Source organism: Triplophysa rosa, linkage group LG9 (genome assembly GCF_024868665.1).
Source record: "Triplophysa rosa linkage group LG9, Trosa_1v2, whole genome shotgun sequence".
Lineage (NCBI taxonomy): Eukaryota > Metazoa > Chordata > Actinopteri > Cypriniformes > Nemacheilidae > Triplophysa > Triplophysa rosa.
In genome coordinates, this window is record NC_079898.1 from 21262775 (window position 1) to 21279429 (window position 16655).

General features: G+C 38.8%; 1 protein-coding gene across 3 annotated transcripts; it reads left to right on the forward strand.

The window, feature by feature from the left end:
- The first annotated feature begins 1578 nt into the window (after window positions 1-1578).
- Window positions 1579-15628, forward strand: frmd6 (FERM domain containing 6). 3 transcript variants are annotated; one of them, XM_057342394.1, is made up of 15 exons: window positions 1579-2076; window positions 7532-7865; window positions 7957-8047; window positions 8708-8787; window positions 8872-8948; window positions 9077-9263; window positions 9948-10103; window positions 10184-10249; window positions 10343-10411; window positions 10638-10812; window positions 11356-11664; window positions 12103-12228; window positions 12648-12739; window positions 13199-13262; window positions 13405-13583. In XM_057342394.1, exons 2-15 carry the CDS (start codon window positions 7767-7769, stop codon window positions 13461-13463), a joined length of 1650 nt encoding a protein of 549 aa, XP_057198377.1. In that variant the 5' UTR covers window positions 1579-2076; window positions 7532-7766; the 3' UTR covers window positions 13464-13583. The 3 variants fall into 3 exon arrangements, with proteins under 3 accessions (XP_057198377.1, XP_057198378.1, XP_057198375.1); XM_057342395.1 differs by lacking the exon at window positions 13405-13583 and having other exon boundaries at window positions 1580-2076; window positions 13171-13254; XM_057342392.1 differs by lacking the exon at window positions 13199-13262 and having other exon boundaries at window positions 1581-2076; window positions 13405-15628.
- The last annotated feature ends 1027 nt before the right edge of the window (window positions 15629-16655 follow it).

Sequence of the window (16655 nt, forward strand, 5' to 3'; positions counted from 1 at the left end):
GCAGGTTAGAGCAACAATGAATAACTGTTGTTTTGTGTAATACAGAAACACAATCTCCTTAATCTATAGCAACAACAGACTAAAGCATACCACAGAATAGAAATCCCTGAATAAATCTTATATTTGCACAGCCAGAGGAAATGCGAAAATGGTGATACAGTACTTTATTAATTAAATTCATTTGGTTTGTTGGTTTGTTAGTGTGTGAACAGAAAGAAATGTGTAAAACACATGACCAAAACCAAATGCTCTTTGTTTTGTGTCTTTGACCTTTTTGTGTGACTACTGTACTCTTTGTCTTCAGCGAAACCAAATATGATGCTTTCAGTCTCTTGCCGTGTCGCTGAACTCCGGACTGCACACAGAAACCCAAACAGGATCAAATATTTACTTAAATCCTCTTTTGCAACACAAACAACAACATTACTCACATTTTCCCAATCAGATCTCAAACCTGAAAAACTCATGAACCTTGTGTTTCCCAACATGCCAAGCAAACTCTTAAAGGAACAGTTCACCCAAAATGAAAATTCCATCTTCATTTACACACCCTCAAGTTGTTCCAAATCTGTATACATTTCTTTGTTCTGAGTGACACCCCTAAAAGCGATTTAACAGGTCAGATAACATACACTTTTCTACAGAAAGTAGTTGTAGGCACTTTTACAAAAAATGTATTCTGCTTGGTTTGTTCTTGATTAATTCCAGACAGATTAGCAACAAAACAAACAATTTGCGCAACAGTTATTATTTGTTAACCATCTGAGTGCAGAACACTTATTAATGTGTTAACATTAAGGACCCATTACGAGGAATCTCATACAACATGTTTGGCCCCTCAAAGCTAAAATGAAGACAAACACACTCAGCAATGAGTTTGTGTATTCTCACACCCTTGTGATTTCACACAAGGTCATGACCTGAAACCATCTCCATTTGTTCTGTCTTTTCTGGTTATTTCCCCCTTCTCTACTTTCCCCAAGTGAGGAATTAACTCTGGTGTAAACAATAAACCCTGCAATTTTAACCTGAACACTTAATACTAACCCTAATCCCTCCGGAAAAAACATACATTTTTTAATGGCAAAACCTTTTTATTGTGGTCACAATCAGTGTTCCTCTACCAGGGAGCCAGGGCCGACAAGGGGTCTCAATAAACTTCCAAGGGGTCCTCAAGTCAAAAAGGTTGTGATCCACTGCGATCTCAACCATTAAATCGTTTTTTTTTTTTTGCCATGGAGACAAAGTGATGTAACGTTAAAGTTGTTAAAGAAATAAAGGATGACAAAAACGTGTGCAAAACAACAATGACCGAATCATGATTTGGCAATACGAATCCGGTCCGTTCTCGCCCTCGATCACTGCGTGACCAATTTCCGCTACTTGCGCAAACGTCCCCCTCTCGCGCTCAGCATTCCCAGTTCTCATGCAGATCCTACTACAGTATTTCTTTTCCCGATCCTACTACAGTAAAGGCTTTCTTTATGAATATTTATTACGTATAGTGACGTTCGCCTTATAAGCCTACCCGATTGGCTGCAGCAATAGGAGGTACCCACCGGGCGAATCCTATCACGCGAAAAGCTCGACTCAAGAATATCAATTTAGACGGTTACCAAGCAACGTATACATTAACTAATTTATATTCATAAGATAAGTCCTTGCAGTTGTACTAGGATTCGTCATTTCTTCTGCAGGTTTGAGGTGAAGGCATGTTGGGCAGCCGTGGACACTACCAACGTCAGCTTCAGAGGGGTGGTCGTACTTACACGCTTGGGTAAATGTAAACACTCAGACTGCACAATTATAGCACAGTCGATGCAGCGCGTTTGAAAATTGAGGGAAAGCGGTACAGTTTAGCAGACGTGTTTCCGGCCCATTCCTTTGCTTTTTGTCACCCCTCCTACACAAGCTTGGGAAATTCCCTCCACATGTATAGTGGTTTGTGAGTTTTGGGGAGCCCGATGGGGTTGAGTTCGCGGCTCGGGATTATGTGCTAGACTGGCGAGCACGGAGAAATATTCAAAGCAGGAGTTACATGGGATGTGTGTTTGGGAATACTTCAGGACCAAGAAGGTAGGTTTCATCAGTATAACTTTATTTTTTTCCTTCAATACAGTGGCCCCGGGGTTTAGAGAGGGTTTGGGCTCCTTGCATTTCTCAAATAACTTATTCTACGTGGCAGCGGGGGCCGCAGAAACGCGCACACACAAACACGGGAGAAACCGAGGATGGAGCTTCTTCGCAAAAACACAAGAGTCCGTTTGCATTTGGCTATGTTGCAAAATGTACCACGGTAATCATAGCCAAAATGCCTAATTTGTTTAATACAACTAACGTTAGTGTTACTAGCATAATACAGTACGTTAGTAGATATGTATAACACAAATTTCTTCTAAAAAGTATTCAAAAATAATAGGACTTCGAAAGCTTCCAAAACTGTCCCCATTAGGATTTTACAGTTATTTTACAAAAATACAAAATGAAACGAGTTTCGGGAGAAGCTGGTTACTATGGGGCGTTTGTGCGTTTTTAGTAACGTTACGTACATCCTTGTTTAAGTTGACAATCCTACTTTTAGGACATACTTTGACATTCCCTGGCTATTTCTGGAGTAATGTGATGGTACTTTGGTTGGTTTATAGCACCCAGCAAGCTAAATGGCCTACATAACCCTGGGGTTATATGGGGTCTGTCCAAAGTAAGGTCTGCAGTAAGGAGACATACTGGCTGGGCTTCAAAACTCAACTGCCCACCCAGGCAACATTTCTGACCACTGTGGTTATGCCAAACAAAGTGTTAAATGTCTAGTTAAACGATTTATTTTAAAATAGAAATTAGTTTAAAGAAATTATTACAACATTATTTATATTTGGGTTCTCCACAAGGAAAACAATGTTGGTGTTAAATATAAATAAATACAACTTATTTTCTGCACTGTAGCTGTACACTACTGCTTGTTTTCATTTGTATGTTGTTTTATTATTGTAATTTTTTAACAATGTGTTCTCCCTGGGATCAAAGTGACCCAAAACAGAATTAGCGCAAGCATGTTTTGTGGTAAAACAGAAAATCAAAGCTTACAAATATGGGCTTGCTAACTTTTATTAGGTCAGGAACATACATTAGAAATGTAATTGTTTTTGAAAAAACTATTACTCTTCTGTTATTGTTTACATATCAAGCATAGGGGTCTCTGGGACCCCAGACAAACAGGAAGTAATCTGAGTCTCAACAAAACATGTGACTCATCATCTGCATCAGACCACAGCACAAATCGGAAAAGATTCATTATTCTCTCTCTCTCTCTCTCTCTCTCCTTCTCTCTCTCTCTCTCTCTCTCTCTCTCTCTCTTCTTCTTCTTCAAGATTCAAGAATGTTCACTATTTCCTTTTTGCGGTCAGGGCGGGTTTAATATTAGCGCAGTGAAACTCTATACTGACCTGTGTAAAGCCCTCACATTTATCCTGTCTAGAATGACATTGATTTTCTCGAAGAACTACATTTTTTAACGTGTCTAACTCATTGGAGGGTTGCTATGGTGTCCGAAAGGGGGGTGTTCCATTGAATTGCCCGCATAAATGTGTTTTTTTAGCTTTGATAATGTCTGATGTTGAGTTTGTTGTGGCATCATCTGGTAAAAAGTTTTTTTTAACAGCCTGTAAATCTAAACCAAAAGTATGCAGTACATGCTATTTATTGTGATTTTGCTCAGTTTAGGGTTTCATTCTCATAGCTGTAAGTGTCAGATAACTTCGATACGCCGTCATGGATGTCATGTGTTTGCTTTGCTTGCCTAAGTCTGCAGGTAGTCACATCCTGTGTGAGTGTTGTCATATTGTTCCCAGTCCTGAGGTGAAGAATGACGAGGTCTAGTTTTGTATTGGATAGTGTTAAATGTGCTTTGTGTGTGTGTGTGTGTGTGTGTGTGTTTGTGTTCTTGTTTGTGGTGCCAGGAAGCATTTTGTGCCGTGCTTTGTTTCCCTTCCTTTTTTTTTTTACCCCAGAATGTTTTCTTTACCAAGCTGCCCTTCATTTGTGTGCGCGTGGGTGTGTTTGGCAAACCTCGTTCGCCTTAAGGGCAGCTAGAATAGATGCTCAAAAGTGATTTTTCCTTAGACGATAAGCATTTCTGTATTGTAAAGCTTGTGTCTTAAAGTGATTTTGTAGAGGAGGAGCATTAAATTACCTTGACTCGGAAGTGTTTAATGATTACGTATTCGGGCTGTTAACACAACAAAGGTAAAAGGTTGAATCTGGATGCAAAGAAGTGCCCTTGAACAAGACACTGAACCTATTGTAATGAATCTAAGGTACTCCAGTGGGTCTAAACCTGTCTGCTAGCATTCTCCATGTTCTTTTCAATGAAGAGTGTCTGCTAAAAACAAAAGAATGTGTAGTGTGACCACTTTTGACCCTCGTTAAAGGGACAGTTCACTGAAAAATGAAAATTCTGTCTTCATTAACTCACCCTCAAATCTGTATAAATTTCTTTGTTCTGATGAACACCGAAATATATTTAGAAGAATGCTTGAAACCAAACAGTTCTTGGCCACCATTGACTATCATTGTAAGAAAAATAGCTTTATACATTTCTTTGTTCTGTTGAACTCAAAAGAAGATATTTTGAAGAATGTAGGAAAGCAAACAGTTCTGGGGCACCTTTGACTACCATTTAAAAATTTCCTACCATGGTAGTCAATGGTGGCCAAGAACTGTTTGGTTACAAGCATTCTTACAAAAATCTCTCTGTGGGTTCATCAGAACAAAGACATTTGTACAGATAATGTAAATTATGTCAGAATTTTTATTTTTGGGTGAACTGTCCCTTTAAGTGTTAAACCTTTTTAAATTTGAATAAAATTACAAAATTTAAATACAAAATAGATACAAATTTAATATAATTGAATGAATTTGAACCTTTATTTCTTTTTGCCAGCGTGATGTTATCTTGCTCTAGCTCTTTGTAATTCTGTTGTGTGGTTGAAGAAACAGTATCTTTAACCAGACGTGTTTTGTTGCACCTTTTTACCTTGAAAAGAAATCCTGCGCTCTGATTGGCTGTCTCTGTGGCATTGTAGGAGTGGTTCAGATGGATTAGTTTCAAAGCTCACGTTGGTACTAGTAGTAAGCTTATTCTGTTACTCTGTTGTGTGTATGTAAACATGTTCCTTTGGTGTGCATGTAATCCTAGTTCTGTGTGTATACCTTATTATTTAAACCTCAGACATCATCTTTGTTTTGTGTTGTTTGCATGCATGTTTTCGTTACAATGTTGCTTAACACACTTAAAGTTAACTGTGTAAAATCATCTTGGCAATTTTTGCCAGTAGAGAATCTTGACAGCTGTAGATGAGTGCTCTAGACTAACATAATATGGATTTTAATAGCAGGTGTAAAGATGCTTTAAGGAACAGAATCAGCGACATGAAAGGGTTCAGTTCATGTGCAGCCTCAGTTGAGAATCGCATTAAATAACTATAGCGTGTTTGGGCATGCCGATTCCACCTATCAGTGGCATTTCCTTGCCTCTCTTTCTTCGCTGCTACTTGTTTCTTCTCTTGATAAATTGTGACATCTCTCTCTCCACTCTTTCTACATTTCTGGAAGCTTTTGTTGTCGTGGTTTCTAGATGTCTCGGTAGGGAAGTAAATTCTCACTGCAACTTGTTATAAGGCAGTAAAAACAAACCCCAGCACCTTAACAAACATCTGAGAGATGTTAGATTCAATCCCTGAAGGCAAGATGTTACAGGATGACAGCTGTCACCAAAATATTCAAATCATAACAGTCTGTTGCTGTGTCTGCATACAGATGTTAATTCGTCTCGATGAATAATCCAGGAAGTTTCTCTCCATCTTTCCAACAAAGGAATGTCACGCATAATGTCAAACAGGGACTCATGAAACCACCTCCACTGCTGGTTTCATCCTGCCGTATACAGCACTGCCAGCTTAAAATGGCCTCAAAATGTCACGTCGTGGATTGAAATGATTTTCGAGCAGTTTTTGAGACCCTTTTGAGTGGGCTGCCTATTTTTCTTTCACTACTAAATTTGTAGGTTTCTTTTTAAAAATGTTACGGGTCAAGCCCTCATGGAATACAAACCAAAACATGAAAAGCCAAGACGTCATTGTCATCTAATGTATTAACATTATGCATGTGTAGTACATGTGGAGCAGCGTGTGTTTGTGAGAGAGAATCAAAGGCCTTCATTGTTGGAATGAGAAGCAGATGTTGGGTGGAATTCTCCTGACTGCGGCAAAATTTCCTCCTCTCTTTCTCTCTCAAGCACATTCGTCTTTTTACAAATTTTTGCATTATATCTGCACTGTTTGTCAAAAATATACTTGTGTGTTTATTATTTTATTGATTTTAAGAGTATTGTGTATGTGAAGCGGTGCATTAAACTAATAGCTGGTTCTTTTTATTGAAAGAAGTGAGGCTGATTTTGTTCTATTTATACACCAAGTCAAGTTCCCAAAAAACAAAAGCATCAAACGTTCAAATGTTTGTGTTGTATTTTGCCGTAATAGACGATCATTCCTGGTGGATTCCCTATTCATGGTGGGAGAAAAGATAAAAGTCAAGTTTTGCTCATTGTAACACATGCTAATGTGTCAGCTATACATTGTAACTCTTTTCCTCTCTCTCGGTTTAACAGTTTTAATATAATTAGTAATGTAGAGAATTACGAAGCATGTCTTGCTTGTGTCCTGCAATCTTTTCTAATTTTGGGCATTAAATGTAAAACACAGTTACAACAATGTGTTATATAGAGCAGAGTAGACGGTTTCATCAGACACACATGCTGGTCGGAAGTTAAATTCCGGTCTGTGTTTGGTTGTGATATAATAATTGATTATATATTTATTTATACTGATATTCATTTATAGTCACATTTTATTGTATATCAATTGTGTTGAATTAAATTTAAACTCTTCAACAGTTATAGATTCTTAGTGGAGGTCTACCAGAAGTTAGTGGGCCACATAACATTTATGTTGTTGCTGCTGAATCTGTCTCACAATTATAAAACCGATAGTTTTGGTCTTTACTGATTGGTCAATTGCTGTGGTTTGTTCGTTATAGATTTCACTGTGCAACACCCATTTATAATCTTTGTTTTTGTTGCATAGCAATGCTCTGCTCCTGTTTACTTGTCAGGGGCTAAATCTTATGTTAGAAGGATGACATGTAATGGTTTTACTAAAAAATAATAATATTTTGTGGTGGTAACTGTTTTTTGAAAACAAATCCACTACAGGCTGTAAAATGCCCCTTATTCCTTGTTGCTTGGAAAACTATTATCAAATACAGCTGTTTTTGAGTTCCTCTTCTTGTCTTGTAAATGTCTTTTTCTGGGGATAATAAATGTAATCACTTCATGCTATCTGGACTGTTTTCTACACGCGTTCTTTCCAAACCATCAAACACACGACTTGCTTCTTTTACGTGTCATTTTACAAAAGCATTGTTTAAACTGCGTCTGTTAATAATTGTGTATTTTGTGTCTTTTTGTCTTTTTCAGAGTTTGACATCGGGACTCTTGTGTTTTTGTGTGCTTTGAGTGCGTGTCGATCCAAGAGAAACTGTTGCTTTGAAACAGTCGTGGGTGAGCTTGAGTTTCTCTGGTCACAGAGGGGGGTCGTCTGTGTGTGTTTATGTATGTGTGTCTGAGTTATCTGATCCCATCATAAGTGGGAGGTGCTCAGGGGCGGAGCTCCAGCGAGGGGCAGACATCTACAGGCTGCAGCCTCTCAAACATGAACAAACTGACTTTCCACAATAACAAGACGATGCAGGACCGTCGGTGTGTGTGCGTGTTCCTCCCGAATGATGAAACGCTCAACGTCATTGTCAGTGTGAGTAAAACTGTTACATTCAGTCCCAATCTTGGACACACACTACTTGTATTTCTCTTTTTTATTTTTTTGTCTATTTTGTCTCTCTCAGGTTAAGACTGTGTGTCAGGAGTTGTTGATGCAGGTGTGTGATCTACTCAGGTTGAAGGACTGTCATCTGTTTGGTCTCAGTGTTATTCAGAGTAAGAACAAACACACACCTTTAACAGCCTCATAGTTCTTAAATGTTACCCTGGATCACAAAACCAGTCATAAGTAGCACAGGTATATTTGTAGCAAAAGCCAACAATACGTTGTATGAGTCAAAAGCATTAGGATATCAAGTAAAGATCATGTTCTATAAAGATATTTTGTAATATCAAACTTAATTTTTGTGAGTGGATGCAGCAAAATCACAAACAAAAATGGCTGGAAACACGCCTACAAACTTCACTCGCTGCTGCCCGCTCTTTGGTATTTACCCACAAGTTTGGTGTCTATGTAAAGCTTAGAATTTCTTCTTTTGGGTTCATCTACTCCCCACAACGTCATTAAAGCAGAGTGTAAAAACAAACCTTCTTAGCAACGGCCTGCTACAGCTTTTCTGATGGACTTCTTTAAAGGCGATTTTCTCAATATTTCGATTTTTTTGCACCCTCAGATTCCAGGTTTTCAAATAGTAGTATCTCATCCAAATGTTGTCCTATCCTAATCTTTTTGTGGTCCAGGGTCTCATATGCTAATTAAAAACAGCATAAAATAGTACTACAGCGCTTTGTTATTTGTCCGTTTATTTCTAAGTTGTTATAAATGTAAAATCTAAAATGATCTCAAGTGTGTTTTAATCATTCTTTTCCTCCTAGATAATGAACACATATACATGGAACTGGGACAAAAACTGTCTAAATATTGTCCAAAAGAATGGAAACGCGAGGCTAGCAAGGTATCACTCATGCAGAGCATTTATCAGATATTTAAGGGAACCTGATACATTTCATGTTGACACATTTTTGTGTTTCCACTGTAGGGAATTGATCAATTTGGGCCTCCTATGATTGTTCACTTTAGAGCACAGTATTACGTGGAAAATGGCAGACTTATTAGGTGAGATCTCTTTCTTTATCTCAGACACAAATGCATTACATACATACAATTAAACCACACTGCAGATAATGAATGACATGTTCTCAATCTTAGTCCATTTCTGTCTTCTATTTCTGTCTGTATTTTAGTGATCGCGTGGCGCGCTATTATTACTATTGGCACTTGCGGAAGCAGGTCCTGCAGTCTCAGTGCATCCAGAGGGAGGAGGCTTATTTCCTGCTTGCTGCATCCGCGCTGCAGGCCGACCTGGGGAACTTCAAACGCAACAAACACTTTGGTTCCTATTTCCAGCCGGAAGCTTATTTTCCCTCTTGGGTGAGTCTGCACAGCATCCCCCATTAAAGCGCTCTCTTGTGAATCATTATGCTGATCAGACCTGTAAAATGCTTGTGTTCTCTCTGACCACCCTCTGTGAGTGAGGTTTATGGGCCACACTGTGCCGTCCCGAAATATTTAAGCCAAATTGAACAGCGTCTTTCGCAAGAAGAAACTTCATACGTCAGTGCATTAAGTGGATTGAGCTTAAAAATAGTGAAGAGCTCTTATAGAAAATCTGGGTGCATTAAAACCTAAAAACTAAAGGCATCCAGAGATGTGCTGTCAGCTGGGAACAAATGGGCTGAAACGGTCCTATTGCTGCAGGATGTTTCGCTGCAGTCGGATTGCAATAAACAACTGATAGTTGTTTAAAGAAACAAGTTTGGAAAATTTAATGCTGTAAATAATCATTTTTATTCTTAATATTTATATAATAGTAAAAATGCATTTTATTTCAAGTATTGCATTTCGTAAATACGAAAAAAATCTCCTTTGGCAAAGAAGCAAAAACGTGACAACATGTTTGTCCTGTGTCAGTTGCCATAGTGCTTCGAAAGGGAAGGGTGGAATGAGCCGTTGGTTGCAATTCACAACCTCACCACTAGATGCCGCTAAAATCTCCACATTGCTTCTTTAAATAATAATTAAAAGCCCCGTCTGTATTATTCCATTTTTTTCTAGGTGATTGCAAAGAGAGGATGTGACTATATTCTCCGTCACATTCCAAACATGCACAAAGAGCAGTTCGCTCTCACTGCATCAGAAGCCCAGATGAAGTACATCAAAGAAGCAGCGCTCCTGGACGACGTGGCTGTTCATTATTATCGTCTTTACAAGGTTTGTGGAGGGCTCTGATTGTTTTTGTGTATGTGCGAGGTTCCGGTTTTTAGCATGATGTGATTTTGTTATTTCGGCAGGATAAAAAGGAACTGGAAGCCTCTTTAACTCTGGGACTCACCTTACGTGGAATTCAGGTTTTTCAGGTATGTTTTTGGTTATAAGTGAGGTTATACAGCTGCCTTTGAACTTGATGTTATGCATTTCTTTGATGTGGTCATTTCTGTTTGTTTGTTCAGAATGTGGGAACCGTCAGGCAGCTCTTGTATGATTTTCCCTGGACCAACGTGGGAAAACTGGTGTTCGTGGTCAGTAGAATGAAATACTTTTCAACATTCAGTTTATAGATGGTAAAATTTTAAACCCGCTTTAAACACCTGAAGGGGTTACAGAAATGTTTAAAATACAGTTCTTTATCTCTACTAAAATGGACTTTGCATGTTTATTTATGAAGGAAAAAATGGCTTGTTTCATTACTTGCACTACCTGATACTCCTAACCTGACATGCAGCTTTTACCTGTTTTCTTTTCCAGGGAAAGAGGTTTGAGATTCTTCCTGATGGTTTGCCCTCCGCGAGGAAGCTCATCTATTACACAGGCTGTCCTCTGAGGTCACGACACCTCCTACAGCTGCTCAGCAACAGCCACAGACTGTTCATGAACCTACAACCTGTGCTGAAACAGGTTCGACGTCTGGAGGAAAATGAAGGTATCTTGAAAAGAGAAAGTTGGAAAAGCTATCACCTCTGTTAAGTCAGACGTATTGATACATTATCAGTCAAGTGGCAGATATGTTTGTTATCATAGAATTGTTGTTATTGAAAGATTAAAAAGCACTGGGTTAAGAAGAATGTAAATATCTTGGGGATAATTTACAGATGGACATTATCCTAATTTAAACCCTGACAGTGTGATCAGAACCACAACACAAAGCAGATTGATACCAATAAATAAATCCGCAGGAACTAATGACTTAAGTTACATTTATCTTCTAAGGATAGTGATCCAAGAGACATGAAACTGGGGCAGCTGATCAAATATACAATGTATTAGTCATTACACAAAGGAAGTAGACAGGAAGTATATAATAGAGACAGGAAACAGCAGTGGAGGTGATGGGGAACAGGAACAGGATCAGCTGAGCCTCGTAATGCTTTTGTGTGATATGTTTTTCAAAAATATTTGTCTTAAGTACACTGACATTTAGAATGAAGTTAATGTGATAAACATGAAACTGTGTGTGTGTTTTCAGAAAAGAAGCAGTACAGGGAGTCATACATCAGTGACGCTCTGGAGGTGGACATGGATCATCTAGACCAGCGTTCACGGGCCAGCGGCAGCAGCGTGGGCAGCACGTCACGTCCCAATCCCTTTTCACGACACTCCAGCACGAGTCACGGCAGCTCCCGGACGTCTGGTGTCGACACCGATAGTTTTCGTACTCCTACAAACACACCCCGCAGACCACTGAGAACGCACTCCTCCTCCAACACCAGCCACGCCAGCACACACACGTCCGGTATCGAGAGCAGCAGCAAGGAGCACTGCTTGGATGAAGATGGTATGACGCACACACACAAAGCTTGCATGTGCTAATGTTTTTAGTAATAAGAGTTGTCGATAACTCTAGACCAGCTCTAAAGACTAATTCAGTTACTACTGATACCGGTCTACTAGTATATGTCGATGCATCTACAGGCATATTTATATTTTCTCTGCTGTCCTTCTGAAACCTCGTATCTCCATATTTTGTGATAAATCATTGTTAGTAGTCACCCTTTATGTTTGTCACTGGGTTTTGCAAATTAGAAGTATTACATTTTTAATCATTTAAAAAGTACAGTGTTTTTTTCCTGTTTCCTGCAATAAACAGCAAATTTGGACATCCAAGGTTTCAGAAGGGACAATATATATAAGACACATGCATATGGAGACTTTTTGAGGAGTTGAGGCTGTAGCTCTTAGCGCTGAATGTCTGTGCACATTTGTGTTTTGTTAGAGATTGAGATGTTGGTTGATGATCCGAAAAGCTGTGAAGATCTTGATGAATTAGATCTTAACCAGGAGCTGTGTATCCACATCACAGAAGAAATGCTGACATCAGCACAGAACAACGGCTGCTCCGGTATGTATAAGCAAACAGTCATGTGCACAAATTTTGCTAATGCTAATATACACTCATGGCGTAATGTAAAACTACAGGAAACCCCTGATCCCATCCTTTATCTCCACAACGAAATCACAAATGAGAAATTATTTACAAGTTATTAAAATATCAATGTCGTATAAACGTTTCGCTTAAATTTGTGATATGAATACACAGTGCTCATAAACTACTGTTTTTCTCCGTGGAATTACTGTGAATTTGGAATTTGACTTCTTTTAAATTGTAAAATATTTACATCATCGTAGCATTTCAAAAAGTATGCTAATGTAAATAAATAAATAAACAAACACAGTCGCGTTAGTAATGTAACTCGAACGTTATTTGGAAAATGAATGCTTTGTGACTGCGGCTCGTGTGTGTTTTATATTTGTGTTCAGGGTTAGTGGTGAAGGAAGTCAGTTCCTCCACATCCAGCTCATCAGAGACAGTTGTGCGAATGAGAGGCCAGAGCATCGAATGTCTCCCCCAGGTGACACACACGTGCACTCACATGCAGCTGGCACCTAAACACCAACATAACACAAACACATGTTTGTATGGTTTCCAACAGCTGTTAATTCAAACTGCCTTGAAGAGATAGTTTACACCAAAATAAAAGTCATCATTTATTAACCCTCATGTTGCTCAAAACCTCTCTTGTGAAACAAAAGAAGATATTTTGAGAAAGTGGTTTTGTGTCCGTACAATGGAAGACAGTGGGGGCCTATATGTTGTTTATGCAGCGATTTGGAATGACATGATCGTGAGTAAATGATGACAGAATTTTCATTTTGGGGTGAACTATCCCTTTAACCAAGGAATGTTAAAGGGCTGTTCTACACTGATGTGGTGCAGGACATCGATCTGAATTTTGAGCTGTTTCATTCTACTGTTCAGTAATGCTGTAATCTCTTTTAACAGTGCTGGTAACCACACTTCCTCTTAACAGTATTTGTTTAGGGAAGCCTTACCCTACACCCAACAGCATTGTCGTTTCTCATCTGTGAACTCATGTGAGTGTACAGCTAACCGCTCTCAGAGATTTTAGGGTTAGTCGAGAGTTAGTGTAGTCTGTGTACAGTTGCGTGTTTGTTTACTGCAGCTTGTTAGTTTCATGCGTGCTGAATTCGGTTTGTTCTATTTGTGTTTCATCAGACGGCGATGGGCAGGAAGGGGCAGAGCTCCACAGATCGACACAGCCAGTCACTGGATGATGTTCGTCTCTTCCAGAGGAACTGTCAGGAGTGGGCGGAGCTTTGTCAGGACACTGCACACAGTTATACGTTCGGCTGCGAACCAGACCTGGGGGACGCTAGCTGCAGGTACCAAGGACTTGCGGACCAGTGTGCTGGTATCCGGAATAACCAGCACGTGTTTGGCATCAAGAGAACCAGCAAGTATTTCTCTCTGGATCTTGACAGAGAGGATCTGACCGTAGGGCACCTGAACAGTGAAGCAGAGCCAGAGTTTGTGGTGTGATGCGGAGGAGCCCCAGAACAAATCCAGAATTACGGGATGCTATCGTTACAAGAGTAGTTCTCCAAAAATGAAAGTTGTGTCATCATTTACTCACACTCATGTCATTTGAAATCGGTTGAAAATGATTTTCTTTCAGCTGTAAGCTATTTAGGTTTTTTATGTAATGTAGCTGTTGACAAGGGCTGTCAGAAGCTGTCAGTGGTTCATATGACTTCTGTGCTAAGTCTTTTGAAGTCATATGATAGCATTGTGTGAAAATAGACTGAAAATCAAATATTTATTTGCAGAAAATTTCTTTCATGCATTTGGATATGCACGTAAAATTAGGTTTTTGCCCCTGGTTCTCCATTCATTACCACTGTACAGAAACAGCATTCTTCTAAATGTGATTTTGCGTTCTGTGGTAGAAAGAAAACCATACAGCTTTTGGAAAGACACATAATAATGTTGTGAGTAAATGATGTCAGAATTGACATGTTTCCTTGAACTATTCCTAAAAAGTCATTAGCATGTGTGCGTGCGTGCGTGTCTGAAAAACTGCACCATCTTAATGCCAAAAATACTAAAATCAAGAAACAGCTGCCTTACCAAAGCATTCAGAGGTGTGTGTGTGTGTGTGTGTGTGCGTGTGCTGTGCGTGCGTGTGTGTGTGTGCGTGTCGGTGCTGGCTTCCCTAACCCATAGTGCCTTAAAACACTACGCAGGTTCTCAAACTAAAGTTTCTGCACTCCGGTTTACTCCATTCATTAAACCAACCACCCTCGTTTCCAAGGAAACACCCCACTCCTGTCTCCAAGAATAACACTAAACCTAATGAGCTTTTGGGGATTGTGGGAGCTGAATCATGTTAGCATTATAATCAGAGGGCAAGAGACGGGGCGTGCCGCTGCGCTGGAGGAACGGCCGATGGGATTTTTGGCCAGTTTGGCTTTTGTACACAGCCAATACTGGAGCTGCTCAAGGGGTAACGAAACTGTCTTCCATCAGAACTGTCGTCTTCAGACTTTCTCCAACTGGAACTTGCGTGTGCAGCGTAGTTATTTCTTTATGAAGTTTTATAAAGAAGGACTGCTGTGGATTTTATGGTGTGTTGCCTGTCAGTATTAAGCTGTTATGGGAGACAGTATTAGAAACCTTATGTAAAGGTTATGCGATGCATTTCTTCCATCTAAATGAGTGTGTGTGTATACGTTCAAAGGAAGGTCAAAATAAATATTAATGAAGCATATCTTATTTGAGTGTAATGTGTATAGATGATGCAGTGTAGATCAGTGCAGAGCACTGTATTACAAGGGAACCCATTTTTGTCCAAATGAAAGCTTCTTTCTTTTCAGGTTTGCTGTTTGGAGGTTTTTAGAGGAACAGCACTTAAAGCTCTTGTGCATGTGGGACTTATGGTGAACACTAGTATTACAACTTTTTATTCCTCACAAACTGTCTTTTCTTTACCCGAACACCCTTTGAAACAGCAGTGATAAACAAACTTGATTTTCACATTTTGGTCAGTTATATAGCTGTCTTAAAATATTTTTCACTTCACATGATTGATGGAAAGTTTGAGTGTTTTTGGAGTTCAAATCTGATTTTATGGTGATGTTAGTCAGTTCTGTGTGCAGATGAAAGCCAATCATACATGGACCCCATGTACTGTTTGCAGCTAGACGTTGTCCTTTCTGTGAAAGGAATTCCCTACATGACAATGAAATGAGATTTTCCCTGATGGTTTGAAGACCCGTATGAATCTGTTCCCACATTGAAATGTATTCTGTGCCTTGCAGGTGCCAAAGTCCTCAAATGTTTGCAATAAAAGGTACCTTCATTTGTAAGTAACTCTTCTGCATTGATTCGTCTGTAGTTTTTATTTGATTTGTTGGTTGAAATAAAATTCAGAGAATCCAATTCCAAAATTAACCCTTATGGTGTTTTGTTACTAAGCAATGTTCACAGGTCTAGTGGACCCACATAAAAATTATGTAAAAAAATGACAAGCAGCATAAGTAGGATATGTTTAATATTTGTCTGTAATTACATATTATTTTTGTCAGGAAAAATACTAAAAAAATCAAGTCTTTTTTGAATAAATAAAAATAGCTAAAGTTTTTTGTAAACTCTGGAACGGGTCTTACAGACCTGAACACAACAAAAGGGTTGAACATTTTTTCCATTTATAAAGCTGGAAATTGGTTATTATTACCAGACAAACATCATTTAAATAAATTCAATTCAATTATTTTATCTTTAAATGAATTTATAGACTAATATTACTGATGTCGATTTATTACAGTTTGTCTCAGTTGATTTGTTGCAGACTTTTCTGTGTATAGATCATGACTTTTATTACAGCAATATAATGTAGCATAAACTGACACTTAAGCACAATCAAGCAATTATATTACATTAAAAATATATCTTGTATTGAAATGTTTATATGGCACTACTACTGATGTCTAAAGAGTATTAATGACATGTCTGTTTATTCTGAGTGATATGGGTCATTGGAAAGTTAACTAGTTGTCTCATATTAAACATAACTTAAACATAAAATTAAACATAGATTTTCAGTACTGCCCTTATGTTGTCCGAGCTGTATCTGATCCGCAAAAGCAAATCTGGATGTTATCTTTAGTGCTTGTACCTATTGCTCGTGTAGAATGGTTAAAATGCTGAAGCCCGGCCATGCCCCTCAGTTCTGTGACATCCTTTTGGAGCCATCATATCTCTCTGGATGTAAATTATGATAGAGAGAGACAAAAAACAAACACTAATCTCAACTCTGCCAAGGCTGTGAAAGAGCATCAAGACCTCTTTGAACACTTGAGCAGTTTGTAATCTCTGAGGAATTCAACTCGACTTCATTTATATAGCGCTTTTTACAATTTTCATTTTGTGTATGAGACATATTGACTATAAGTCAATATAAGACTATA

Coding starts and splice junctions, on each gene's coding strand:
- frmd6 (XM_057342392.1), top strand. CDS start 7,767: ATGAACAAACTGACTTTCCACAATAACAAGACGATGCAGGACCGTCGG. Junction 8,949..9,076: donor GAAAATGGCAGACTTATTAG/GTGAGATCTCTT, acceptor TCTGTATTTTAG/TGATCGCGTGGCGCGCTATT. Junction 10,104..10,183: donor ATTATTATCGTCTTTACAAG/GTTTGTGGAGGG, acceptor TTATTTCGGCAG/GATAAAAAGGAACTGGAAGC.